Source organism: Pithys albifrons, chromosome 5, assembly GCF_047495875.1.
Source record: "Pithys albifrons albifrons isolate INPA30051 chromosome 5, PitAlb_v1, whole genome shotgun sequence".
In the NCBI taxonomy this organism is placed as follows: domain Eukaryota; kingdom Metazoa; phylum Chordata; class Aves; order Passeriformes; family Thamnophilidae; genus Pithys; species Pithys albifrons.
In genome coordinates this window covers 67,667,955-67,695,275 of record NC_092462.1, presented here as the reverse complement: position 1 = coordinate 67,695,275, position 27,321 = coordinate 67,667,955, and the positions used below count along the sequence as shown (strand labels likewise).

The 27,321-nt window shown below is 41.5% G+C and overlaps 1 protein-coding gene across 2 annotated transcripts; it reads right to left on the bottom strand.

Moving 5' to 3' along the window:
• Positions 1–234: 234 nt before the first annotated feature.
• NELFA (negative elongation factor complex member A) lies at positions 235–24,721 on the bottom strand. Of its 2 annotated transcripts, none has more exons than XM_071556960.1 (11): positions 24,416–24,721; positions 17,258–17,429; positions 15,581–15,742; positions 14,622–14,711; positions 12,646–12,776; positions 11,660–11,729; positions 10,744–10,832; positions 9,527–9,638; positions 7,082–7,338; positions 5,933–6,032; positions 235–4,445 (listed from the first exon to the last, which is right to left on the bottom strand). In XM_071556960.1, exons 1-11 carry the CDS (start codon positions 24,665–24,667, stop codon positions 4,261–4,263), a joined length of 1,620 nt encoding a protein of 539 aa, XP_071413061.1. In that variant the 5' UTR covers positions 24,668–24,721; the 3' UTR covers positions 235–4,260. The 2 variants fall into 2 exon arrangements, with proteins under 2 accessions (XP_071413061.1, XP_071413062.1); XM_071556961.1 differs by lacking the exon at positions 24,416–24,721 and adding an exon at positions 24,102–24,178.
• Between the last annotated feature and the right edge of the window lie 2,600 nt (positions 24,722–27,321).

Below are 27,321 nucleotides of genomic sequence, written 5' to 3'. Positions count from 1 at the left end.
CAGAGAGCAAGAGCAGGTATTTCAGTACCTCTGCTCTCAGCATAAACCACCCAAACCAGCACATGCCAGTTTTGAAATGACAACTCTGAAATGCATCTACAAAGGCAATGCAACATAAATCTGAAAAGGATACACATTATCAGGCAATTTGGCTGTTTGGTCTCAGGCTGGCGTTACCACAATTCAACTGTCAGTACAATAAACAGCTTGATTATTAAGAACAGTATCAGTCAATTTCCTTAGAAAATCTAAATTTTTTATTATACATACTGTATTACACTGAAAATACGTACCCAAAGACAGAATATTTTGAATTTACAACTGTACAAAAAAAAAAGAAATAGAAAACATACGGGCTATGCTATAGATGTGACATTTTACAAAATGACAGTTTTTGTTAAAGGCACCAGATGCCCAAAGGGCTCTGGCTTAACATTTTTTTTTGTTTTTTTTTTGTTTTTTTTTTCCCCAGTCAGATTTTACTATGAAAATGTGATTCACTCTTAAACTGCATAATGTCAAAGTCTCAAGATTCTTTCATCTGGAAAAGTGGTCTGCACTTTGACACAACTCAGTGAGAGAAGTGACCAATTCTACATGGAGATGTCAAGCAATGACCAAAGGCTCTTCCTCACTGTATCCAGCATTCTGTGGTATTGAATGAAAGAATAAATGGCAAAGCTACCAGGGCAAATCAGGTTAACCCACAAAATACTGGCCCAATACCAGTGTTAACTGCACTAAGCCTAGACTGGTTTGTATGGAGATAACTACAGAACACTAGAGAGCAAAAGAAAAGTCCTGGTGTAAGGTAAGTGGAATCTGTGATCAGAATTCTTGCTCAGCATCCTTCCTGGGCTCAGCTTCTTCATTACACTCATTTACTTCTGGTCCTCACAGCACTCATGGAAGAAAATGGAGCAAACAGAAACCCACACTTCACTGTGTTAAAGTAGCCTAGGTAAGCATGTACATGCTCTTTCTCCCCTAAGAACAAGTTTGGACAGGATAAGGAAAACACAAGCCGCTTCTATTGCCTCTTTCTCCAGTATTCCATGCTCTAAAAATCAAACAAGCTAATTCATACCATGCCTAGCCTTGCACAGCCAGGGGCTCCTCTGCAAGTCAGGGCAAGAGAAACTGGGACAATCTCCTTGCTGAGGTGCAGGTCAAGTCCCAGCTCAGCAGTCTGGGTCTGATATTTCCTTAACTTCATGCTTGGATAAAGGGAAGAGGAAAGGACACAAGCAAAGCTTTAACACTCCTGAACTACTTCTCTGGTCAATTTCTTGGGACATCTGCAAGTCATTTCAGAGTCGACAAATGTTCCTGTTTAACCTCACAGCCCACACTGTGCCTCACTGAACAGCTCCAGGGAACACATCTGAGTGACTGAGGATTCAAGACAAAAAAATATCAAGTTCTGGGGCCAGAACTTGAATTTCAGTGTTGATTTTGCCCTTTCTAATTTGTCTGACATTATTCCTGCTTTCAGAACACTGATTTAATGATTTGTTGACCTCCAAGTAGTTTTATTTCTTACTGTATCATTGAATAACATTGCAAAACCTTCCCTTCCTTTAGGCATTTAAAAACACTTTCTAGATTCACAGATCGAGTTGAAATAATGCTCTGATGTTGAGGGTCATAAAGTCACTTTAAAAAATAATTTCTTTTTCCAGTGTTGTCTCATTAGAATGACTTAACAGAACTTTAAAAATATACCATAGTTCTATTTAAAATTTCCATTTATTGCGTATGAATGACTTTAGACAAACAGGCCTGGAGACCAAGTGTGTTATGCAGCAAATACAAACAGCAGCATGGTTAAGCTCATTACATACTACTGCACTCAAATGACTCCACTGCGTTCTAGAAGGGTCTCTTGAAGAGAGAGGGGCAGCTGCCTCCACCCCAACAGCACAGGTCTGAAACACAGACTTCTGTGTACCAAGGAAGTTTAGTGAGGGACCACAATTTCTCAGAAGGAAGCCAGAAGAGCCACCTCACAGCAGCTCCTGCCCACAACTCCATTGCACAAGTCTTGCATCAACAGTTTACAGTGACAGTACAAGCTCCTCAAGCCAGTCAGTTTTCTAAATGCTCATTCTTAAAACCTGTATATTTGGTAACTGTTCCTGCTTGCTAGATAAGCTGCAAGTAAGACGAAGTATCATACATGTTTACAGAAAACTGGTCATTACAAGAAAACCTTAAAATCTGAATGCAGACAAGAAAAGGAATGTCACTTTCCTTTAAACCTTTCTTTTAAAAGATGAATATTTTCATATTCTATCCTTAGCCCTTACTGTGTAACACACTAAAATCAAATAAGTTATAACCATGATAAAGCATTCTACTGAACTCCTAGAAACTAAAACTCACTACTCATCCTCACTTGTCAGGCTGGTTTCTAGCTGTTTATAAAGAAAAGTTGCAATCAAAATTACAATCTACATTGTTTCTGAAGTGGGGTGATTATGTGTAGGACAGCCCCAATGTGACAGTTATATGTGATTAACTTTCACACTAAAACATGCACCACACGCTGTAATGGCAGCAGCGACCATCACATAACTGGCTCATTACAGGAGTTAGAACATTCTGTGTATTTGCTTGAATAAAGTTAAGAAATCTACATTTTTGGTCACATCTTTAAACACTGTAGAATACAGGGGTTTTTTTTATTATATACTTGCCCTGTCCTGTTGGATAGTTTGATGGAAAAACAAAAATTAAAATGCAATAAAAATTCCCCAATAAAAACCCAAGATTTTAATTAATCATCTAAATGCCTGTTAGTATACAAGTGTACTATGGGATTTGGTCTGCTTTCTTTTCAGGAGAAGAAAGCCTCACTTTGTCATAAGAGTTTCACTTCAATATGAATCGTTAGGTCAGGCCAAGGTACCTTCTCAGCACCACATCACAACTCTGCTACTCATCTTTGTACTCATTCCTTCTAAGCAGCATTCCCAACCAAGCACAGCTCCACACACAAGTACTGGCAGAAACCAGACGCTGAATCCGAGTCTCCTTGAAACGATGAAGCCAAATCTCCCAAGGAGGAATCCTGACTTATGTACATAAATCCTCTCAATAAACGCCAGCTTTGTTTGTACAATTAAACTTAAGATTACACCAGTGGTGTGAACACAGTCAAAGATAAAAACGTGCTTCTACTAGCAGGACAAGTATAAGGCACATTTATATGCCAGTATAATTGTGGCCACATTAGTGATTATACTGATAAAACTACACTGTTAAGAACCACAGCTACAGTCATTCAAAACTTTTTGGGGCAGGGCTGGGTGATCAAACACATGACTGCTCAACCAAACATAAATTAACACTGCCTCAAGACAGCAAAACTACTGCTGCTTCTCAGATGTGTGTCTCAACCATTTCTAAACTAAGCTCCAGTTGGTATTGAAATGAGTAGATTCCCTTCCTCTCATATAAGTTATGCTGCTGTGCAAACGGTTTGCTACGCAAGAGTCTCAGATTGACATCTACACCAAGACTTCCATGGCAAAGAGTTATCACTTCCAGGCAGTGAAAAGCCACCACTACTTTTTAAAATTTGACGTTTTTCACCTCAGAAAGTTATGATGCTTAGTTTCTCTCTATCTCAAATAACGCCAAACAGATTAATTCATGCTGGGCAGGTACATTGACAATATAGCAAGTTAACAAAAGCTGCTCAATCTCATCCTATCACCCAAGCGTAAATAGGCTGAACACAGAGTGGGTACCTTTAGACACTGACATATACCACCTGCAATAGTTATACTGCAGCTGAAATCCAAAATAACCAAGCACTGATCTGTGGTGCTTTGAATGTCCATTCTTAGGATAGAACCCACGTAGCCAAAGAAAGTGTTTTTACAATAAAATCTGTGCCCTCAGTTAATGGTAAACCATGAATGACTGTGCAGTAGTCTTCTCTTCCAGTACTAGGCAGTGAACTGCTCCCAACTGTAATCTTTTTCAGTATCTTGAACTGTAGGAAAACAAAACCACAATGATGTTCTCCCATCAAGATCATCTTTCCCTTGCCCAAGATTAATTAATAAAAGAAAAAAGGCAAGTTTGACCCCATCTTCTGTGTTCACTGAGCCCAGTTTGGTTGAAGAGCCACAGCTTCTACTCTGGAGGGTAATAAGAAATGTACACACAAATGCCATTTTGTACAGTTGACATACACTATGAGCTGGTTGACTCAGCTTGATTTGGTCCAATCTGCTGTTGCTGCATCTCTTAGGAAACATTAGTTATAGGTTTGTACTTCTTGAATCTGGTCCATTCACCAGTAGCATAGTTCATCTCAAAGACCGTATCAACCAACATAGTGGTGCTGCCCGTGCCATCTGCCTTTGGTAAATCTTCTGTATGCTCACTAAGTTTAATTTGGATGATGTCACCTTGCTCTTGGCAAGGATTCTCTGCAGAAACAAGAACAGAAACAAATTATACATTTTAAGATTGTATTAGACAAGATAAAGAGCACTTAAAGGGGGTTCTTATGCTTAAAAAAAAACACAACAGAAAACACACCTCAAGCCCAAAACTGAACAAAACATACTCAAAGATCTGTCTCCCTCCACAGACTGAGTTTTAGGGATGATAAAACCAGACTCCAAGAGATGAAGCCCAAAGCTAAAGTAAGTGGAAGAACAACAAAAGGGAGAGTAAAGCATGACAGTGTCATTTCTTTCTGCCTCAACAGTCACAAGAGAAGCTTATAGTTAAAGGGGAGTTGGTAAATCTGAACTACCAGAGTTACTTTATTTAGGATACATTTTGTAGTTAAATGGAGGTAAATTTTTAGCTCTTTAGGAAGTCAAAACAGCTTCACTGAAATCACTTGTCCCAGACTCAGTTCCACAACAGTAGAAGTATTAGATGTTACTCTTCAAGGAAGGGCACTCAAGAATATCAGTTGTCAGTTACTTACCCAACCTTCAGAAGGTGCTGACATTATTACTGAGGGAATTCATATTTATATTCACATATACATATATAGAAAAGAATATCACACACACTTCAAAAATCCTTTATCTTACGTTAAAAAAGCTATCCACGTAGATATTAAAGTACACTCTCCTACTGCAGTTTGAAGCAGCATCTAGTACTAGAAACGCTGTCATTAATGCAAGATACACCAAACTTAAAGATCAGGGATCACCACAGTAACTCTACCCTGGTCCTCTTCACTAGTGTATTGCATTAATCCAAGTGCATGAGCCACATTTAGGCTCCAGGCCTCTGGTGATAAGAACCCTCAAATACCAAATTAGAAACCAGAGCTAGTGCAGATGATGGAGTTCACTTAAGGACTCTTAAGCCCCTTCTCCTCTTACATCTGATAATCTTCCAGGTAAAACAGCTTTGGTCTACCAAGGCCAACATATAACAGGATCCAGCTATGAGACAGCTTATCTCCCTGTGATTCACAGCACCAGTGGTTATCTAAAGTCCCTGAGACAAGAGTTGCTTGCTTCTAAAGCAAGGAATTAACAAAGAGGTTCTGTACCCAACTTGTACTTTGACTTGCCACAGAAGAATTTACATTCATTGGTCTTCTAGAGAGAGTAGTAGGACCCCAACCAGGCTGTTCACTCTTGCCCAGCTGCCTGGTTCCCCTTCAACCCCAAGCTGTGATTTTACACGGGGTTCAGTTATGTATGTATTGTGTTCAGCAGCTGTTTTGACAAATTGTCTGACATACTGGAAATAGACCTTAAAGACCCATTTCCAGATAGTTAGAACTATAATCCACAAAACTATCTGGAGTCCAGAGTAAAGGAAGGAGTACAGCACATACAGGCAAAACTAAAGCAAAGTCTTGCTCTCACATATGCAAATTTAGAAATGCTAGGCTGTATTTCAGATTTGGGTATTCAGAAGCAAGCTAAGTTAGTCTCAATACCTCTGGATCCTGCCATGAATCCAAGGATAAGAGCCTTTTCTGGCCTGGTAACTTTGTTTGCAGTCTTGAACATTTCCTGTGCAGCATACATTTGCTCCCTCTGCAAGAGATACAACAAATGTCAATTCCAGTGGAGAAAAACTCTGTCAACAGGCACCACATTAATACCCACAGAAAGTTTGTGGGACCTACAAAAAGTAAAAAAAAAAAACCAAACAAAACAAAACAAAAAAAATTTTACCTCAAAGCTTCCCCTTTTTAATACTTAAAGCAGTGACAATTGAATTCTGAAAGCGGAAAAAAACATCCCACCTTCAGTTACAGAAAAATGTGAGAGACTTTATGTTATTATTTTTGTGTCTTTTATGGAATTAGAAAAAAAGAAAAAACCCTCTACAGTTCAACAAACCCAGACTTGCAATAATTTCAGAGGATTTTTTTCTTTAATAAATGAAGTAGAGGTAATGAAAAGGAAAAAAAAAACATCCAGCTTCTTAAGTTCAGATCCTGCAAGCCAGGCTCACAGATATGCTTAACAAAGTCTTCAGATCAGTTGCATCTTGAATTAGTTACCTACTGACCTTCAAGCATGCACATAATATATACCAACATACCAGGAATACAATGCCTCAGGACATGTAACTGTTGTTGAGTTTAATTTCCTCCCCACTCTCAGGCTTTGAAAAATGCACAATGGAGAGTGAGTGGAACAGAAAGAAGCCTTTTACCTTAGAATAATCTATTGATGTATTTTCTCCTACCACAGCAATGACAGGATCCTTTTAAGCAGCTTACATTATGTAAAACTGGCTGGGTAACAACTCTGCTGGAAATGCATCCTTCTCCCAAAATTCTTTAAAATGAGTAACACAACAATATTTTACATAACAAATAGAAGTAAAGAAAGACATCTTACTGCAACATTAACACTACAGCACTAAAAATGTAGTGATCAATATTAAGACGCGATGTTAAAACAAAACAAGACAAAACATTCTCAATAGCTTAGATTATAAAAAAGCAGCTTCAACCACTCCATGATCCAAAGGCCAGGAATTGACAACATCCTAAATGAGATCAATAATAAAAAATTTGCATTTTCCAATCTACATCAGAAGCATCAGTCAAAAAGAACCTTGTTTTACTCACTGTGAGAGAGAGGTTTTTTTTCGGTGGTGGCTGTTGCTGAGTTTGGGGGGCCACTTGTGGTGCTTGTGCCGCTGGGGAGATGGCAGGAGGTGTGGTGGGTGTGAGGGGTGAGGTAGGCGTAGCTGCAGGTGGATTAGAGTTACTGTTGTACATGGGTGTCCTTTGTTTGAACTGTGCGGGAAGAGCTGTAGTAGCATTTGGAGCTGCAGGCTCTTCAGCTTGTCTGTTAGTCTGCAAGGCCTCTCGTGCAGAGCCAGCTGCAAAAACCAATCGGGATAATTAAAACCATTATAATCCACAAATAGGGATTAGCATCACCAATGGCCTTTAAAGAAAACTAAAACTTCTGATTATTCCATTTAAGAACTAATGCTCCTTCCACTCAATTATATTTAGCAATAATTAGACAACAGAGTAATTACCTGTCCAATATGGATTACAGTATATTTAGCATCAAATTTTATGTTTAATGGATATCACACTTAATAAATTGAAGGTGCTTTATTTACTTCTTATCTTATATTGCTATAACAACTGTACTTTGATCCTACCAGGATTATTGCTGTACTGTTACACAGAAGCAAAACCAAAAACATTTCAGCAGTTTTTACCTAATGTAGCAACAGCTTTCAAAGGAAATGATAATTGAGTCTCAGTCAGTAACAAATACTGAAAATACAAATATACTTAAACAGATACCAGAATTACATGTAGTCTCCACAAATCACTCATTATTTAAACACTAACTGCTAAGAGCATTAAATCCCACAATACTGACAAAGTCTCAACTTGGTTCCTTCTCAAAGTTGGTCCATTCACCTGCACCAGGGAAGCTCCTATCCCAAACTTGGCTGCAGGTGGAGGTAACTTAGGAAATCACAGTAGCTTGATCACAAGTTACCATCTGTCCAACCATGGTCATCACCCAGTGGACCCTTCTACCAGTTATATTCTTTTGCAGCTCTTAGACACACTCAAGCATCCTTCACAACCCTCATGTGGTTTAAACTGACCTGTTCACACTAAAAGGCAGGTATGGATTAGAGCTACACTGATGCCCTTCAGATCTGACTTCAGAGAACAAGAGGCCCATGGTTCTCCTCCTCAGCAGACACTGCATAGGTTTTAGCAATATGGCTATTATCCACTGGATGTGGAGGAGGACAGTGAACAATTGAGAGGACGAACATTTGCACCAATTAGTTATCCCTTGATTTTGTACAGTTTTATTACTAGCTTCTTCTCTTGTCAGAATAACTGACTTGCATAAAGGAACAGGTCTTAATTATACAACCTCAGATTGAGTGAGACCAAATCTGTGGATCTTCCATGTGTACCTTGTATCAAAAACCCAGTTTTATATTCCTTGTCCACAAGAAAAGCTAAACACTCCACATTTGTAAAGAAAAAATAGAGAACAGACAATAGAGAATTTTAAACTAGACTTTTCCTGCTGTTGAACACAATGCCAACACTCTGGAAAACAGCAGCTGCTGACACACTGATGTGCTTTTGGCTGCATTCCCTCTGGAGATGCCAACTTTCTGCCAGAGAAAGATGTGCACGGCCCTTCAGAGAGATTCTGAACTGTTTAGAAAACAGGTGGAATGACCGGGCTTTGCATATGCATTTTTCTGTAGTGACCAACATCCCAAAGCTCACAAGCAAGAGCAAAATTAATGTATTAAACTGAAACATTGGTTCTCTTAACAACCAGACAGGGTAATGAATCCCAGTCATGCACATCTGTTAGTGCAAACTGATACATTCCTTTAAGACTTCACATAGAACAAGGAAGGAAAAGTAACCAGGTGGATTAAAACAAAAGGTGTGGAAATAAAGGATTTTTACAAACTACTTTTTACTATTGAGAATTTCCCAGAATTGAAAATAATGTAGCACCTTTGCAAAAAATGCAGGAACTCATAGATATCATAGCTGTTATCTATCAGATTGTTACACAAAGGTAAGAGGAAAATGGATGGCTTCATCCCAAACTGTGTGAAAACTAATGTGCACTTGACTCTAGAACTACAACTGACTCTTGAAAGCAACTGTTTGATAAGTGTTAGCATATGAATGTGTGTATGGAACATATACTCCAGACTTTTATCTATTACTGTTGTTTCTCCAGGGATTAAAAAGGCTGGATTTTCTATTACAGAGTAAGAAAAAGAACAAATCAGTAAATTGTTTTACTTACTTGACTTAACTAGCAGTCACTTTAAGACTTGAAGCCAACAATTATTTTCCTTATTTAGGTTAAATTACATGTCTGGTTACTTCAAACTCAAAGGTTGGGTTCTTGCAACAGATTTTTACACTGCCAAGGTGGAGTTTCACTAGAGTTGAGGGACAGTAAGTTTATAAATAAAAGAGCAGCTAGACAGGAAAACTGTACAGAGTTGGAGGTATTAAGTCCAAAGAGCAAAAAGTGTCTGTTACCTGGCTGCGTTTCAGAGCTTGGGATATAGGAGGAAGACGGCACCACGCTGGGAGTAGCAGGTAAGTAACTTGTAGAAGGAAGGGCAGGCTCATTGTTCAATGAGCCAAGTTTCTACAAAACAGGAAGGTGTTAAAGCCACACTATGTATTTAGCTGCTGTTTCTGCATTTTAAACACAATTTCAACATTAGTTTTACTATGATATTCCTCTTGGGAACTTAATTACTGCCTGCTGTGTTAGGAGTCCTACCTACCCTGTTCAACCCTGACTTTCTACTTCATAATTTGTGCAGGTGGCACTCTATGAAGAAATATTCTATAGAACTAAGTGAGCTTCTGCCTGGGCAGAGACTTTTGACCATTATCACAAACATGTGTTCATCCACAGGCAGAATACCTACTACAGTATCACCAAGAGAACACAAAGGCCTCTGGGACATCAGCAAGCAGAAGGCTGCAATAAACAGCACAGGTAAAAAACCCTGTTACCACTGAAAAAGGCAGTCGTATCAACATGATGATGCCATGCAGGATCAAGCTGAAGAAAGCCAAATTTTGTAGTTCACTATACATGGCACTGCATACTTAGTACAGTATCTCTCTCAGGATATTCACTGTTCAATCCAGCCTTATAAACCTAAGGGGGTGACAGAGCAAAGGCATTTTGGGGGAATATGTCCAGCAAACAGATCATTTAAGGTAGCCTTACTAGATAAATGAGGATTCTGTAAAATGTGGAGCTTGCTAAAAGAAAGATAGTATGAGCATTCTGCAGAAAGACAGGCACTGACCTTCACTCGTAACTGGCCTACCAACATCTCCCTGTATGTTGTTTTTTTTGGCATGATACACATGCCAAGCAGACAGTTTCTAACTCAGAAGTGGGGGCAGAATACTCTTAAAACCTAGATCCTGAAAGAGAAGAATCTGCACCACAATTTCTCTAATATACCAGGCCTGAAATACAAGGAAAAAAGCCTACACACAACTCCTGCACCCTCTTCCTGAATGAGCTTCTAGCAACATGTTTATTTAATTTTTTCGCCAAAAACCAGCAAAGATTTTTACATAAAGAGGCATGTTTAAACAAATGAGTAAAATATCACTACAGTGTTCAATTGTTTTAGAATAGCATGCATCGTGGTCATCAGGGGTTTTTTTGTCTTGTGTTGGTTTGGGGTTTTTTGTCTGGTTGGTTTTTGACTGTTTAGTTTTACCTGTGTAGACACAAGGCCAGCAGCATAATCTGGGGTAGCATTTTCTACTACTGTTTCTTCTTTGGCTTGCTTTTCCACAACCTCTGTATCTATTGCATAAAAAAACCAGAAGTCAGTTCAAGAAAGTTTTCTGAAATAGTGAATTAAATACATTTTTTAAACAAAGATATAAAAACCCATTTCTCAGAGTCTGCTAAAGCACAATTAAGGAGGTATATGCTGAAATACACAGTAATCATCACACATCATTTTATAATCCATGCAATAATGAATCAAAACACAATGCACAAGATACAGTAACTGAGTAATTAGGTAGAAGTGGCTAATTTTTTGACATTAGAAAGCATGAAAGCCCAAGCAACAATTTAACTGAAATTATGATTTTTGTCTTGAGGTGGTACTTCTTTTTTTTCCCTCCAAAGAAAAATACAAATCTGTTTTGGCACAGATATGCTGCCTAGTGCATCTTCTTGATATGGTTAAGAAGAGCACTATATCAGATACTACTCACTTGTTCAGATCTCTCAGCCAGAGCTTTGAAAGTGCTCCAAGTTTTCTCAACATTACTTTCAATTGCCATACAGCAAGTAGAATAAGCAGACCAGAACACCTCAGAACAGTTCCAGTCCTGACACCACTCACAGACCTCTGGGCTGCCCAAAGCACATGAGACAAGCTCAATCCTTTCTGTGACTGAGCTACATTATTACCTGGGCACAAGGCAGTAAGAGTGGGAGCACTGAAATAAAACAAGTGAAAATCCTCCCCTAAAACGTTTTTAGGTCGGTTTGTGTCATCCTCTTTGTTCTTAAAGTTTAGCTTAGACTAAGTTTTAATAAAATACAAACAAAATAGTACTACAAATCTGGATCCCATGGTATACTGATACCATTTTTAAGTAGAGCACTGTACCAACCTAATGTCTTTCTTCTTCTCTTTGCTTCACGGCCAGCACCAACCATATCCAGCTCAGAGATATCTAAAAGCTAAAAGGAAGACCATAAAGAACTTAACAACCATTCTTAAATGTATGTAGTTTCTTTCTAAATACCAGCAGTAGCTCTTTTTCTTTAATGTCATAGAATCACAGAATTGATTGGGTTGGAAAAGACCTCCGAGATCATCAAGTCCAACCCTTGGTCCAACTCCAGTCCCTTTACCAGATCATGGCATTCAGTGCCACAGCCAAGCTCAGCTGAAAAACCTCCAGGGATGGGGAATCCACCCCCTCTCTGGGCAGCCCATTCCAATGCCTGATTACTCTCTCTGGAAAGAATTTTTTTCTGATCTCCAACTTCAATTTCCCCTGGCAGAGCTTGAGCCCATCGTGCCCCCTTGTCCTATTGCTGAGTGCCTGGGAGAAGAGACCAACCCCCACCTGGCTAGAACTTCCCTTCAGGTAGTTCTAGACAGTGCTGAGGTTACCTCTGAGCCTCCTCTTCTCCAGGCTAAACACCCCCAGCTCCCTCAGCCTTTCCCCACAGCACTTGTGCTCCAGTCCCTTCTCCAGCCTCATTGCTCTTCTCTGGACCCCCTCCAGCACCTCAATCTCTTTCCTGAACTGAGGGGCCCAGAACTGAACACAGTACTCAAGGTGTGGCCTCACCAATGCAGAGTACAGGGGAAGGGTCACTGCCCTGGGCCTGCTGGTCACACTATTTCTGATCCAGGCCAGGATCCCATTGGCCTTCTTGGCCACACTGTTGGCTCATGTTGAGCTTCCTGTCAATTAGTACCCCCAGGTCCCTTTCTGCCTGGCTGCTCTCCAGCCACTCTGTGCCCAGCCTGTAGCGTTGCATGGGGATATATTGATATTTGATTCAAAATAGCACCAAAAACTCACTTTATATGAGGGAGGACAACTGAGCAGAAAAACAAGAGCCAAAGAACAAGTGCACCCACCTTTACTCCCCTTTCTTTGCGCAAAGGTGTCCTCGAAGGAGGAATAGGAGTTCTGTTTCCAGAAGGACTAAACACACTTGGTGCTGAAGTACTCCTGAATGGAGCTTGTTTTGGTATTCCTTTGAGTGGTGCTTAGGGAAGATCAAAAAAAAGCAACTGATAAACACATTTAACTAGTTTAAAAAAAATCATATTAATGAAGTCCTCAGTTTTTACCCTTCTTAATGCATTGACTACCTCCCCTTTAACCTCAAATGTTTATAATGTGGAACTGTCTATAACATACAATATATCCCTCAAAGGTCAGGTTAGCTTTTCCCCTTCTAGCAAGGAGTAAGAACCAACCTCTATGCTAACGCTTGCAATCCCATTCAACATGAAGTATTGAAACAGGTGCACTGATAGCAAAATCTGCTTTTCCTACACACATAAGTTACTTCCCTTACTTGTAAAAAATAAATTCTGAACACATAAAACAGTATAGGCCATAAATGTTTTGAATCCAGTTATTGTCAACATTGCTCTTTGAATTTTACAATCTAGTTATTTGGTAAAACTGTATTTAATCAAAGATTCTTGGCCAAGCTTCTGCAGGGCTAAGGGCTCACATCTGCTGGAGAGGTAAATTATTGTTTCACACAGGGGTTTGAAATTCTAGAGCTGCTGTTTGCACAAAGAGGAGGATCCAACTTGGGTCTACAGAGCAAACAGAAGCCCTGCTGTCTCAATCAGTCTCAGTAGAATCAGCTACACCTGCAAGCAGCTGTTTTCCCCCAACTCTACACTGCTGCCCTTCCACCTCACACTTAATGCTACTGCTAAACACAACTTTCTTTTACCTACTAAAAAATTAGTGACATATATATTACTTGTCATGTCTTTGAGCTTCCTGACAATCTGATCAAACCCTTTAAGTTGAAGGCACACACAGAAATTTTCTTTAAGGTTAGAGACACTATCCCTTTATATGTTGTACTGAAAACCCTTTCACCACAGGACAAACCTCTGACCCATCAGAGTACAGTCCAGCAGAGTGAATCTCAGCTGGTGCCCAACTCCTATTTCTAGAGACCACCTGGCTTCTAAAGGTCAAGTCTAAAAACTGGCTTATTGGTTCAACAGCTAAATAGAATGCCAAGAACTAATGGTCATTTTCTATACTGGGATAACTTTTAGTTCAAGTTACAACCAGACTTTTTGCATTTCCTGCATGAACATGAAGCCAGACTGCAGACCTCAAAGCAACCTCTTAACCAGCATCAACATAAAGTACTTCATAGTTTCTAGCCACAACACCAAGAAATCACTCAGAGTTTCACACTTCAGCATCATGCTGGTGGCCAGAAAAGTTATACCTGTGCAGCAACTTAAGGTACGTAACTAATTTTGAACCCTTCTCCTAGTTGTAAACTTATTTGAAAAATTCAAGCAGTTGGGGAACTCCAGGAAACAGCTGAAATCTCTTACTACAAGCTGGAGAATCATTATACATGTTTGTCATGTTGATTAAATAGCAGCCACTGCACAGCTTTGGCTGCAGAGAATACACTGTCCCCCTTCTTTCTCCAGACAGAATCACAGAAATGCAGGACAGTTTCAGTGAGCTTCACAGCACTTCAAACAGCACAGCAGACCACTCTGATCCACTCTGCTCCCTTTTGGAACAACATGGCTTAGTCAGGAGTTATTCCTGGAGTGATGCAAATTAAATTCCTACCAAAGTCTACAGGCATGATCTGGCTGCATACATTTTAGAAGCATGGGAGATATGCTTGCCATTTAAAAAAAACCCAGCACTCTTGTTCCTTCTGACATGTCAGAAATATTTAAATATCAGGAAAGAGGAAGGCAGAAAGTTAAAAAACCTTTGCTTCAAAAACAAAAAAGTTTTTGTGAAAACCAGACGGGAGTTTTATTCTTCATCAAGGCCATTTTATCAGATTTTCCTTCTGAAAAGTGATGAAAGTGAGCCATACTTGTTGTATCTATCTTTTTGACCAGTCCCCTGCCTTTGGCATGAAAAGGCACTCCTGCAGTCTTCTTGAGCTGTTGTGCAGTTTCTGTTGCTAAAAAAGAAAAAGAGCTTTAGTTATTACAGAACTTGTGCTGAAAAAATACAACACACTGCTTCTTACATAAGATGTTATTAACTAATGCATAAAGAGAGGGGAAGAGCAACAAAGAAAGAATTATATTTTAATTAAAGCCCAGCTCATTTACACGAAGTGAACACAGTATTTAGAGAAAATGCAAGTGACAAGTTGGTCTAAGCTAAAAGACACTACCAGAACAGACAATTAGATTAAAATTATTTTTTACAGTTACATGTAACATCATAAAAAGTTAAAAATCGTGTATTTAACCAGATCAACTACTCAAGTCACGTGCAAGAAAGCAGTAACAGAGCAGCAGCTACAGTAAACTATTTTAAGATCACTTAGTTCAACCAGCTACCAATACATCTATGCACACATATGCTGCCTTTTGTAAGTGAAAACCCTCTCAGATTTCACACCCTTTATAGCCAACCCTGAGCAAAAGGAAAACATTAATTAGCAAAAACACATAGCAAAATAAATCTATGTTCTCATTTTACTTTTGTTTTAGGAGCTTTAACCAACACTGTCCCTCACAAGTCCTCACATGTTAAATATACCCACAAGAGAATCTATCTGTGCTTTAAAAAGCTACAGCTCTTTGTATGCCTTGAAATCTGAACAGCATTTAAATCAAGACTAGCATTTTCATGTAATCATAGCCACGATGACTTGCACCTGCTCTTCCACACATCAGTCCAGCAAAGAAAAAAACTCATCCAAAGCTCGTCTAACAAAGTTTCAATTTGTATCACCATGTTGGAGAATAAGACTGAATACACTGAATATAAATTTTCCTTTCACCATTTAATTTGTTACACAATTTTAACAGTACTTACACTTCTGCAAGAGTTCAGCTCTGAGAGTGGCACTTTTAGGTTTCCTTTTCAGCTGGAAGTGTTTCACTGGGGGCGTAAGTGGCCCAGCTAGTGTTGTCAAGGCATTTTTGTTTAAGTATTGGCATTCCAATGGCAACATAGCTGAAGTTTCACATTCACTTACTGCATAAAGAGTTAACAGCACACATGGGTATTAGCACCACTTGACAGCTAATTACAAAACATTTTACAATAGACTGTACAGGTGGTTTTACATTTTAGATTACTTCTTCAAACACCAGGAGTAATTTAGTTCCAGTTATTACACAGTATATAACCAGTTATTAGGATGTTTGTTTTTCACATTAGCTTCACAAAAGCTTCCACATTAACCATAACTAGTAAAATTACAGGAATTTTAAATATGCTACTACTGTCAAAAAAGAAAAAGTTATTGAATTCTCAGATTCCTTAAAAATTATACATGAAAAGGAAACTACTGAATAAAGTCCAAATCAAGTGTGAACAGACAAATAATCGTTTATAGTAAGAAGTGTTTCCACCTCCAAGTCATTTCATATTGTTCTGCTGCAATCCCAACTCCAACATCATGTCTGTTCATTTATGCCTGAGGGCTTTTTCCAGGCCATGTGCTAAAATAAACCCACTGAAGTATGAGTGGTTTTGCATCACCATTTACTACACTGCCTGAAGCAGCAACTGTGCAAGTGCCTGAACCCACATTTTCAGATGCTGAGCAATCTGCAGCTACCAGAACATCAGCAGCATAAACTCCTCCTGGGATCAGAGTCCCCTCCAGCTCCCACCACCTGCTGCCCACAGGGCACCAGCAGAGCAGCCCAGCACAACAGGCTGCTCCCATACACATGAGGCTGCCCACACCAGAAAAACAGGGACTTACTGTCCTCTTCAGTACTATGATATGAGACAGCAACACAGAAAACTCTCTACTTCCTGAACTGCACTAGGTCAATCATTATCCATCAGTGCATATATAGAGGGTAGGGCCGTCCCGTGGTGTAAAGGAGACCACTCTGGACTCTGAATCCCAAGGACCCAAGTTCGAGTCTCAGTGGGGACCATCCCCTGGCAGTTCAAGCCCCCCTGCCATCCCATCCCGTCACACCTCGGATGCTCAGCAGGGTCAGCCCCGGTCAGTACCGGGTGCTGTGACAGTCCCGAGGACTTCCCTGTCACTGTCCAAGCTCGCTCGGCTGTGGCAGATGGACCTTGGGACTGAAACGGTGGGGCCAGTTCTGTGCATGCTGTGCCTCACCTAAACAATCCACTGAGCAGGCTGGAAGGGCACATGGGGAGAGCCCTGCCCAAATCTGCGTTCCCAAAGTCTGGCCATACATACACATACATACAGCCTGTCTATGACACTAATGAATCCACATTAACCTGTATGTTGCCTTGCACCAAGACCCAGGGTAATACCTGACATGTAAGGTCTGATGATGCATGAAAAAACAATTTAGGAAGTTACCACTCCTCAAGTATCACAATTCCCAGTCCAGAAACATTCCAGTTATGAATTGTGGTAGTTCAGAGACAAGACATAGTGCTTGTCCCGGTAGCTCTACTGTTAAGACAGCAAGACTGCAGGTGAAATGACAGGTCATTCTTGAAAAAGGCATCACATTTCTGCAATTTTCACTAACAGGAAAGGCTTACCTTTCTCTCTAAGCTCTCCTAAAATATCTTGAACATTGGGATTCTGTTCTTCAAGATCAAGGTTAAGGGAGCCAGTATCTGGAAAGGATTTTAAAATATCAGCTACCATTAAGACCCAGGGGTCTGAATCCAAGGTAGCGAGCTGGATAATTTCAGTCAGTGCCCCTTTCATCTAACAAAAAAAGAAAAAGAAAATCAACCAATTGGAAACAGTTTTAAACAGGTTATATTTGGATTTATTTTAAAAAGACAATAGTATAAACATGCACAATGTTTTACTCTTGGGGAAGGGAAGAGGGAGATTGCTTCCATATAGTTATACATTAACTCTACAATCAAGCAGAGAATGAACCAAGGTAGTTTTCTGATACTGCTTTCAGCCAACCTAACCCAAGTTTGCTGTGAGCTTTTGGCAGCTCGAAGCTTTCTTTAGCACTGAACAGTTTTACTAAGAGCAGCAGACCAAATTCTTGCATTACTATCTCCTTATGTTCTACACTCATACTCCCGGTGTACCCACACGTTCTGTTCAGTGATAGGAGTACACACACAGAATACAAATTATTTAGGTGTACCCCTTGCTGAACTACAGTGTAATTAAGCAGGCAGACCGTATCTGGATTGTAATTAAGAGCTCAAAACATTACATAAGCTTAGGCCAAAATAAATCAAAACCGTATTGTTTGACAAAAATTACGTTTTTCAGAAATAAACACAGGTCTCTATTGTGTCCCAAGTAAAAAGATTTCCCATCCACCCCGAGTTTCTATAGTCAGAAAAAAAAGCTAATTTTCTTTATGCACCTATCTTGAAAAATGCTAAATAATGCATAAGATGAATTTTAAAAGTCTCACTGTCACAGTAATTTTTTTAATTACTGATCAAAACATCTGTTAGCACCATGGAACAAAAAATCAAGGTGACTACAGTCAGGGGCTTACACAGTGACTCCCTTAAATTAATTGTTTACTTCATTCACAGGTAAGGTGAAATCCCCAAAGACTGAACACTTGCTGTTTCAAATAAGTAAATTCATGTAGGCATTACAGCACCAGCTTCAGAGAACTAAGATGTTCCCAATGTACTATCAAGCCACAAAATGTAATGGTAAAATTCCATAAAGTAGTTAAATGTACTCTATCTGCATGGTATTAACACTGAAAAATGTACAAGCAAGCATAAGAAAATATGAATTTTAATTTTTCACAACCCATTGTGCACATACAGCTTAGTTACAGTCTACACCTTTCTGAACACAGGAAGACGAGCCAAGAGACTCATCTTCACCTTTATGCTGTATTTCTTTCCCTTTAGTTAAAACCAGTCTTTTCTCATATGAAAACATTTAATAAGATAGAGCTGTATAAGTACAATAAGCTTAAGAAATCAAAGTTAAACTTCTGCTCCCCATTCACTGTTCAACTCCAAGGCAAACAAACACTGACATTTATCAATTCCTTCCACCCACATGGTGTCATTGCCCTCTCACTCTGGAAGGGTTTATAAACCCACTACTGAGGCCATTTGTCCTTTACCCCTGCACGTTTTAGGGCTCACAGGAACATCAGGGCTTGGGAATGAACTGCATCTGTTCATCTGACAGAAAACCAGCATCTCCCCAGCCTGAAGCTCAACCAGTACCGTGGTGTTCCTGACTGCAGCCAAACACCAGAACCACAAAACAGTGGAGCAAGGAGGAGACTGCAGGAGCCAGCTGCCACCTTCAGCAGCACCACCAATTTGCTTTTGCTTAAACCAAGCATATAACCAAGGACCACACACTGTTTAATGTGTTGTCCAATTTAACTATGGTACATCAAAAGGAAAGAATCAGTTTCTGAGGCCCTAATCTTTGCTGCCCTCCATTGCTCATTTCTTTCTCAGCAAACACAACCCCCACCATAAGCTCTACACAGACTTTTCACTCTCTCTCCTATAACCCTAAAGGGCTCATCAAAAGTCACTTCTGCAGTGGAAGAGGATGACTGAACACCATCAAAACGAAGTCTTTTAGTCTCCTATTATTCTTTAAGAATCAAGGTACTGATTTAAAGAAACAGCTGAAAACCTAACACATCATGAGGCCTACTGCAGTTATAGCTTTTACAAGTCTTTATCTGGACACCACTAATGCAAGTGTACAGAATGTGATTTCCTCCATCAAAGAAAATTCAGGTAATAGCTAGAGGAAAGACATCTCCTGTATCCTCACAATTTACTCTTGCTCACAAAACTCCTATTTGTACCAAAATTTCAAAGAACTACATGCCTATGATATCCAAGTTCCTACAGAGCTCTTGCCTGGGCTTGTTGCATCCCTACTATTTATTCTCAGGGCTAAAGTTCAGGTGACCTATTTGTGCCATAACCCACCACTTCACAAGCCTTTGTTTTTCAAGAAAGGAGCCCAGATGAAACTTGTTTGCCTTGCACTGGGCAAATACCATTATCACAAGGCCTCATGGCAGAAAGAATGTGGTGGAAGAACAGTCACTGTCACACACAGGGAAGGAAAGCACATTAATATGGACTGTGAGCGAACAAGAGACCTTGCCTGTATATGGGTTTGTATTTAAGTTCTGATTCAAGTTTTAACTCAGGTTTGTCTTCAAATGGCAATTTAAATACATGTTTCCATTCCACTGCTCAACTGGCAGTGGAAAGAAAGTATTTTATTTGTTGTTTGAGAATGCCTGAAACACAACTCAAAACAACAGGGAATCCTGCACAGAGTTTCGGACCCTACACAGCAATAATCCCAAGCTCCTAATTGTCTAAGATTGCAGCACTGGGCCAGTGAGACTCCCATCAGCTCCAACCAGCACCTCGTTAGGCATGAATGTCAAGATCTGATGCAACACGTTCTGGCATTTTTCTCACCTAAAACTTAAGCATCTTTATTATTTTTCTCAGCCTGCTGGCACAAAAGAAAAAGCAGAGGGCATGACTAGAAACATCCAGCAAGAAAGGATCAGGCAGGAGGGAAAATGTCTGGGAACAGAGACAAAAAGAGATTAATAATGACTGTGCAGGAAGAACACACAAACAGGACTGTGGGAAGGAGCAAAAAGGGAAATGTTACTGGTAACACACAACATGATGGCTCCAAGAGGACTTCTCATGAAGGATTATTCCTGTTCATTTGCTTTACATTATGCCTAAATTAATCTATGGGGCTACACCTTTAGACAACTCCATCAACAGGTGGATAATAAACTAAATTAAGGTTTAGTCTTTCGGGGGTCATAGAGAAGGTGATATTTAATAGGTATCTTTAATATTATTATAGAGCATTTCCATTAAACTAAAAGTACTGGACTGAAAGTACAGTATTAATATTTACACAGTACAAAACTAGGATGGATTAAGTATCACTATTGTACGTGGTTTGCATTTTAATAATGAAAAAGAGTAGAAGCAGCCAAAAGAAATATTAGATTAAATATTATATTATATTATATCACAGATTAATTAAGAACACAAAGTGCAGGCTGGAAAGATGCAGAGCAGCCTGTCTGCTCTGAGCACAGGGAAAGGCAAGTGCCATGTGCCCTCCTACTCCTCTGCACCAGCACTCCACAATTCCCACTTCATGGATGGATGATCCTGGTTCACAGAAACCAGCAAGAATAAACAGTTTTGACTTTGGCTGTCTTGCAGCTACTGTAATAAAAGGGCAGGTCCCTGCTGGGATAGGGATCTTCCTCTCAGGATAATTCAGAGAGCACAAACACAGCCCTCATTCCAAACTTGGCTGTAACATCACAGTCTAACCCTGAACAAGTAAATTAAACATTGGCACAAAAAGAAAAAACTTGCCATTGTGAATCAGGTTAACAAGAATATAATACACAAAATAAACAGAAGTAACTGTTCTGCCAAATTCACAACTGAAACTCTGGTCAGCACTACACTGGGCTTTAGGCATCATTTCAAATAAGCACAACTATCTAGAAAAATTTAGCAGCTGACAAGCTGGGAGGCTGAGATTCAAGAGATTCCAAGTTCTGCCCAGAGAATTACAGTGGGAAAGGGTATTTTTGATAACTGTCTACAAAACACAACTTAAAATGAAAATGAGAGCAAATTACTCTTACTAGTCAGCAGGGCAAACATGCAGTAATGAGGTTCAGAGCATGATAAAAAAATTAGGTTTATTACCTACCCCAAAGAGTATTATGTGAATTAAGTCACTTGTATCTATATAACATTTGGAGTGTTGAATGAAAACATTATGAAAATTGAAAGATATTACATATGATGAAAAAAATACTTAAGTGAAGGACTGAGCTTCCAAGAGAGCTCACTGAAGATTCACTTGTCTAGACTGAAGCTTTCACGGAGATTTAGAAAGGACCAGCAGCAATTAAACCCCTTCTCAACCAAATACCACCACAGTTTCCTTGATTCCCACATAACTTTTCACTCAAAGGTCCTCACAGAAACGGCTTCCATGCTATTTTAAGCCTTGGTGAAAATGTTATAAAGAAAATAAAAACAACAAAAAGTTTGAAGCCAAGTAACTGAGTTCAATCTGTTATCTAGAGAGGGGAATATCTTTTAACATTTGACATTCTGCAGCCACTGTGTAGATTCCCAAAGCTTTACAAAGCTGATGCAATATGTTTTCCAATACAATTCAGCTTCCAAATGCCAGCTCAGAGCTGCTCACACATGATCGATACAGACACGGCACAGAAAACACACATGATTTTCCAAAGAGATTCATTAGGACTCTCACAGTTAAGTTTAATCACTTTCAGATATGGGAGTGATTTCCAAACTACAGAATTCATTTCCAGGCAGCTCCAGGTACCCTGTCCTGGTGTATTTCTGCTGGCAGGAAGACACCACGTCCAGCAGAGGCTGCTGCTCAGCACATCCCACTGAGCAGAGAGCTCTCTGTTTACTGGATACAAGACACTCAATGCCAGCTAAAATATCAAAAACCTGAACAGTAAGTTTGGAACAGATCTCCACAAATACAACTATTTTGGCCAACTCGCCACAAATGATGAGTGTCTGATAAGAAACATCCCTTTCTTTCAGCAGTTTGTTAAATCAACCATTTTTACCATCTACAGAAGGAAATCTATAATGACCAGAGCAGGCCTACTAGTGATGTTAAGAGTCTCTGCCTCACGATTTTTCCCATTTTTAACTTCTTAGTCACAGTTTAAGAAAAAAAAAGAGAAAGAAAATCACATGTCCCTGAAATACTTAAGATGCTACAGGTAGATCTCAATCAAGCATGATCTGCTGACAATGAAAGATGAAATTTATGACTGAATTCAGGAACTCTACCAAACTGAAAAAAGACACAATATTTTACTACAGCAGTAACAAGAGCTTTGTATTTGGAACAGTGTCATCACTTGAAGGATACACTATAAGGCACAGCAACTAACTTGCTTTTCTCTACATATACTTAATTCCATGGCTAACAAAAGCACAGATCAGTAAACCTGCTGGCTACAATCTTGCTCAGAATCGGCTCAGAACGTTTGCTTACCCACCCAGTGAAGACTCTTGCAGCATTTCAACAAATTATTTCAGTTTGCTTGAATGCTGCTCCCTCAAAGAATATGAAGAGTTATTTAAGAAGGTCCCTCCACTTTTTGAAGCTCTTTTTGATCTAAAGGCACCACTAATTTGTTAGTCTTTTCTAAACACTGAGATACTCTTTTTTCCAGTGTACTTGGATTTTCACACTTACTTCAGAACAATTTTGCAAACTCACAGAGTTCACAAGAGCTCCCGCCCCCCTTTCTGGCCTGGGTTATTTAGTTTGTCCAAAACACGGTCTCATTTGGCACACACAAGGATGACACCTCATGCACTGGACATGTTTTATAAATTAGTGTAAATATGCTGAAAAACATTGGGTTTTTTTTAAAGTGACACCAATGTAACACAGTGAACAATCACAACAGATGCACAGGGCAAGACAGGTACCAACACAGACTAAATTATTGCTTAAAGGGGATGCTGGTCTGCTTTCAGCTTAGAAGCTGAGCATCCCAAAATCCAACTCACACAACACACCCTGCCTGGTGTATATTCGTGTTAAGCCTGAGCAGCAGCTGCGTCCAAGAGAAGAGATCAGTGCCAGGACAGCTGAGGAGACCCTGCCCAAGGTGCAGGCCAAGAACACACCCCCTCATGACTGTTACCAGGAACCAACACCTTACACAATGGAAGCAGGAGAGGAACTCCTCGAATCTGGCTGAAGAAACTTAAAATTTCCAACAATTCTCCAGCTACTGCCCCAAACATCAGTAGATGCCTATTGGTAAGAATAAGCCAGGTATGGTCTAGGGCCAAGGGAATAAGGTTGCAGAGCCAGCCAGTTTGTTAGCTGGGATGGGACTGTAAAGGAAAGCATCAGCTGTTCCCAGAAAGATAAAGAGAGGCAAACCAAAAGCAGGGCAATTTTCTTCAAGAAAACCCTGACTCTACGAGGGTGGGGAAGGGCACTGTTCAGTGCAGACCCCAGATCTTCCACTCCCAAAGTTTCAGCACTTGCTGCTGTCCTTCCTAAACCGAAATGTTCAGCTTGTAACACCTACACAGCTGCTGGCACCAAGAAGGAGTGAAGGAAGCCGAACACACGCTGCTCCTACACGGTCCTGTCTTTCTGTCGGAGCCCTACAACAACCACTGCCTCAGAAGAGCCCTCTTCCCCAAAAGGCACCCGAAACTGTCCCAAAGCACAGCCGTGTGGGGGCACACGGTGGCTTTCAGGTCCAAGCTGCTTCCAAAAGCCGAATGCCAGCCAGGGAGTCCCCGAAGAGCAGGAAGAGGAGGAGCAGCGGCAAAGCTCGCACTCCGCTCTCTCCCTTACCACGGGGAATCTCAGCGCCTTCCCTCACACCGAGGACCGAGTCCTGCGGGCTGGCAGACCTTTCTCCTCCTCCTCCCCGTCCCAGGGAGCGGCGGGGATGGCTGTGGGACCAGCCTGGCACACAGCCCTGCCCGTGCGGGGCAGCGGCCGAGCCCGGGTCTCCCCGCCCCGCAGGCTCCGGACGGGGAGAAAAGGGCGGGAGGGGAAGCGGTGCTGGCGCTGCCGCCCCTTCTGCCCCTTCACGGCACCTCCGACCTCTCCCCCCTCACACACACCTCGCGCCCGCCGCGCTGCGGCTCCCGCCCGGCTCTCACCTCATCCACCGCCCGCCGGGGCAGGTGCAGCATCCCCAGCAGCAGCTTGAGCTTGACGGCCGAGGAGAGGCCGTGGAAACAGAGGCGGATGTTGTCGATGACCGAGGCTGTGAGCAGCGAGGCGATGCTCGGCGGCGCCCACAGCTCGTCCGTGGAGCCCAGTTTGTTGTGCAGCCACAGGCCGGTGTCGCTCTCCCGCATCGACGCCATCTTGGGAGCGGGGCGAAAAAAGAGGGGATTCTCGACGGGCATTTTATGAAGGCACCTAAAGGGAGGAAGGGAGGGGGCGAGGACCCCTGCGGGTCGCCGTCTTGTTCGTAAGCCAAAATGGCGGCGCCCAATGAGGTTGCGCTACGGCAGGCGGAGGCTCTGCCGTAACCTAAAATGGCGGCGCCCAGGAGACGGAAAATATCGCGGCTCTTTTCATCCTGCGGCCCGATGCAAAATGGCGCCCGCCACGGCCTCCCTGCCGTACTGCAAAATGGCGCCGCCTCAGCGCAGGGGAGCTCGTCTCTCAGCCCCTCATTGTCCCTCACTGTCCACCGTGACTCTTCCGGGTCTATCCCGGGCCACAAAGTGCCGAGAACCGGGAGCGGGGCGCGCAGCCAAGGCGGGGCCGGGCAGCGGAGTTTCCTCCCCGGGGCGGGGCAGGGCCGGCCACAGCGCCTGGCGAAGCGCCACGTCTCCTCCCCTCACAACCCCCATAGTTCTGAGAACGCCCCACTCGGTCTTTCAACGCCCTCCTGCCCTTTCCGTGGCCGGCCCGTGTTCCCACCCAGCACCGCCCGGACCTTGTTAGCGCTAATTGACCCTTAAAGTGCCCCAAAGCACCGCGCTGTGCCCCTCGGGCGCTCCCAGCCCTGCCCGGCTCAGGCCCGGCCGGGAGCCCCCGCCCAGGGGCTGCGATTTGGCAGAGGTTGAGCGTCTCCCTCAAGACTTTCTCCAGCGGTTTGTGTGCTGGGTGGTGCTGCAGCCATGTGGGATGTTACCTCGGTGTCTGCAGCACTTGGGGTAGGCGATCGGAAATGAACTGGGGTTGGTGTGCACACATTCGTATTCCCCAGCGATTCGACTCAGTTAAATATGAAAATGAATTGCCTAAATCCCCGAAGACTCAAGAGTGTTTTAAGTGCACCATAAACGGTTCGTTCTAGTAGAAGTTTCCAGTTGAAATTAAAGTATAGGAGTTGTAGGAACGAGTAGCAAGTTCACCTTCTCCCTCTTCATACGTTTTTGAATTAAAACTTTTTCTTTACAGCATTCTTCTCTTCAAGGATGTTGCTTACAAGCTGATTTTGCTGTGAGACCAGTACAATTGTTGTCGAGGTGTTTCAGTACAGAATCTCAGAATGGTTAGGGTTGAAAGAGACCTGTAAATTATCGAGTCCAACCATTAACCCAGCGCTGCCAAACCCACCACTAGACCATGTCCATAAGTGCCACGTCCACGCGTTTTTTGAACACTTTCAGGGTTGGTCATTCCACCCCTTCCCTAGACAGCCTGTTCTACTGCTTAACCATCCTTCCAGTGAAGAAACTTTCCCAAATATCAAATCCAAATATGGCATTGTGAGGTGTATATTCTTGTTCTGACTTTTTGTAATAACCAAAATGCTGTGTCTGCAGCCCTTTGGTGCTATGACTTCTGTCAGTGTGGAAGTGTTTTAAAGCAAAGGGTTTCTATGTGAATAAATTACATATTGCTACCTTGGAAACTTTTTCCACAGCTAATCATGTGTTTTGATGGTACCATCAATGTATACCTAAAACAAGTCTGATTTAAGACAAACCTATTGTATTTGGTGTGCTGACTTTTTAAAACAGCAAAATCGAAGTTGAGGCAGTTTGTATAGCACATAAATATCCAGAATTTCAGTTGACCTCTGTCTTGGTGTGTTAGTTCAGGGCAGAGCTGTGGGGGAATTATTCATCCGTGAGTAACTATTTATCTGTTGTTTTATACAGAAAAAAAAAAATTTGTAACTAAGAGACTGGGGTAAATGATTAAATTGAAAACAGAGTAGGAAATTAAAGGAAAAGGTTTAAAAACTAGCTGTAAAGGAACTGTATTAGTTTAGACATATAGTTAATATGTAATTATCACTAATAAATTTTACCTTATATTAATTATACCTGCTTGTTTAAAGTAGGCACCAATATTGTTAAGCCTCTGCGTTGGTGAGGCCACACCTTGAGTGTTGTGTTCAGTTCTGGACCCCTCAGTTCAGGAAAGATATTGAGGGCCTGGAGCAGGTCCAGAGAAGAGCAATGAGGCTGGAGAAGGGACTGGAGCACAAGTGCTGTGGGGAGAGGCTGAGGGAGCTGGGGTTGTTTAGCCTGGAGAAGAGGAGGCTCAGAGGTAACCTCAGCACTGTCTAGAACTACCTGAAGGGAAGTTCTGGCCAGTTGGGGGTTGGTCTCTTCTCCCAGGCACTCAGCAATAGGACAAGGGGGCACGATGGGCTCAAGCTCTGCCAGGGGAAATTTAAGTTGGAGATCAGAAAAAAATTCTTTCCAGAGAGAGTAATCAGGCATTGGAATGGGCTGCCCAGAGAGGGGGTGGATTCCCCATCCCTGGAGGTTTTTAAACTGAGACTGGACGTGGCACTGAGTGCCATGATCTGGTAAAGGGACTGGAGTTGGACCAAGGGTTGGACTTGATGATCTCGGAGGTCTTTTCCAACCCAATCAATTCTGTGATTCTATGACTTGGGTATGTGCTTAACTGTAGTGCAAAATCCCACTGAGTGCACTGGAGCTGTATGTTTCATGGCAGGAGAGTGAATTCTGGATTACCTGGGATGCAGAGTGTGTGTTCCTCTGCCTTGTATGGCTCCTCATAGATTTAGGTCTGATTTTACTTCAGAATATGGACTATGCTGTGAGAAAGCATTCTGAAAATTAAA

What these genes read in the sequence shown, in the direction of transcription:
- NELFA (XM_071556960.1), bottom strand. Translation starts at nt 24,667, where the DNA reads ATGCCCGTCGAGAATCCCCTCTTTTTTCGCCCCGCTCCCAAGATGGCG. An exon ending in CAAAAAGATAGATACAACAA is followed by an intron (nt 12,777 to 14,621) that starts GTATGGCTCACT and finishes ATCTTCCCTAAG; the next exon opens with CACCACTCAAAGGAATACCA. An exon ending in GCAAAGAAAGGGGAGTAAAG is followed by an intron (nt 11,730 to 12,645) that starts GTGGGTGCACTT and finishes TCTTCCTTTTAG; the next exon opens with CTTTTAGATATCTCTGAGCT.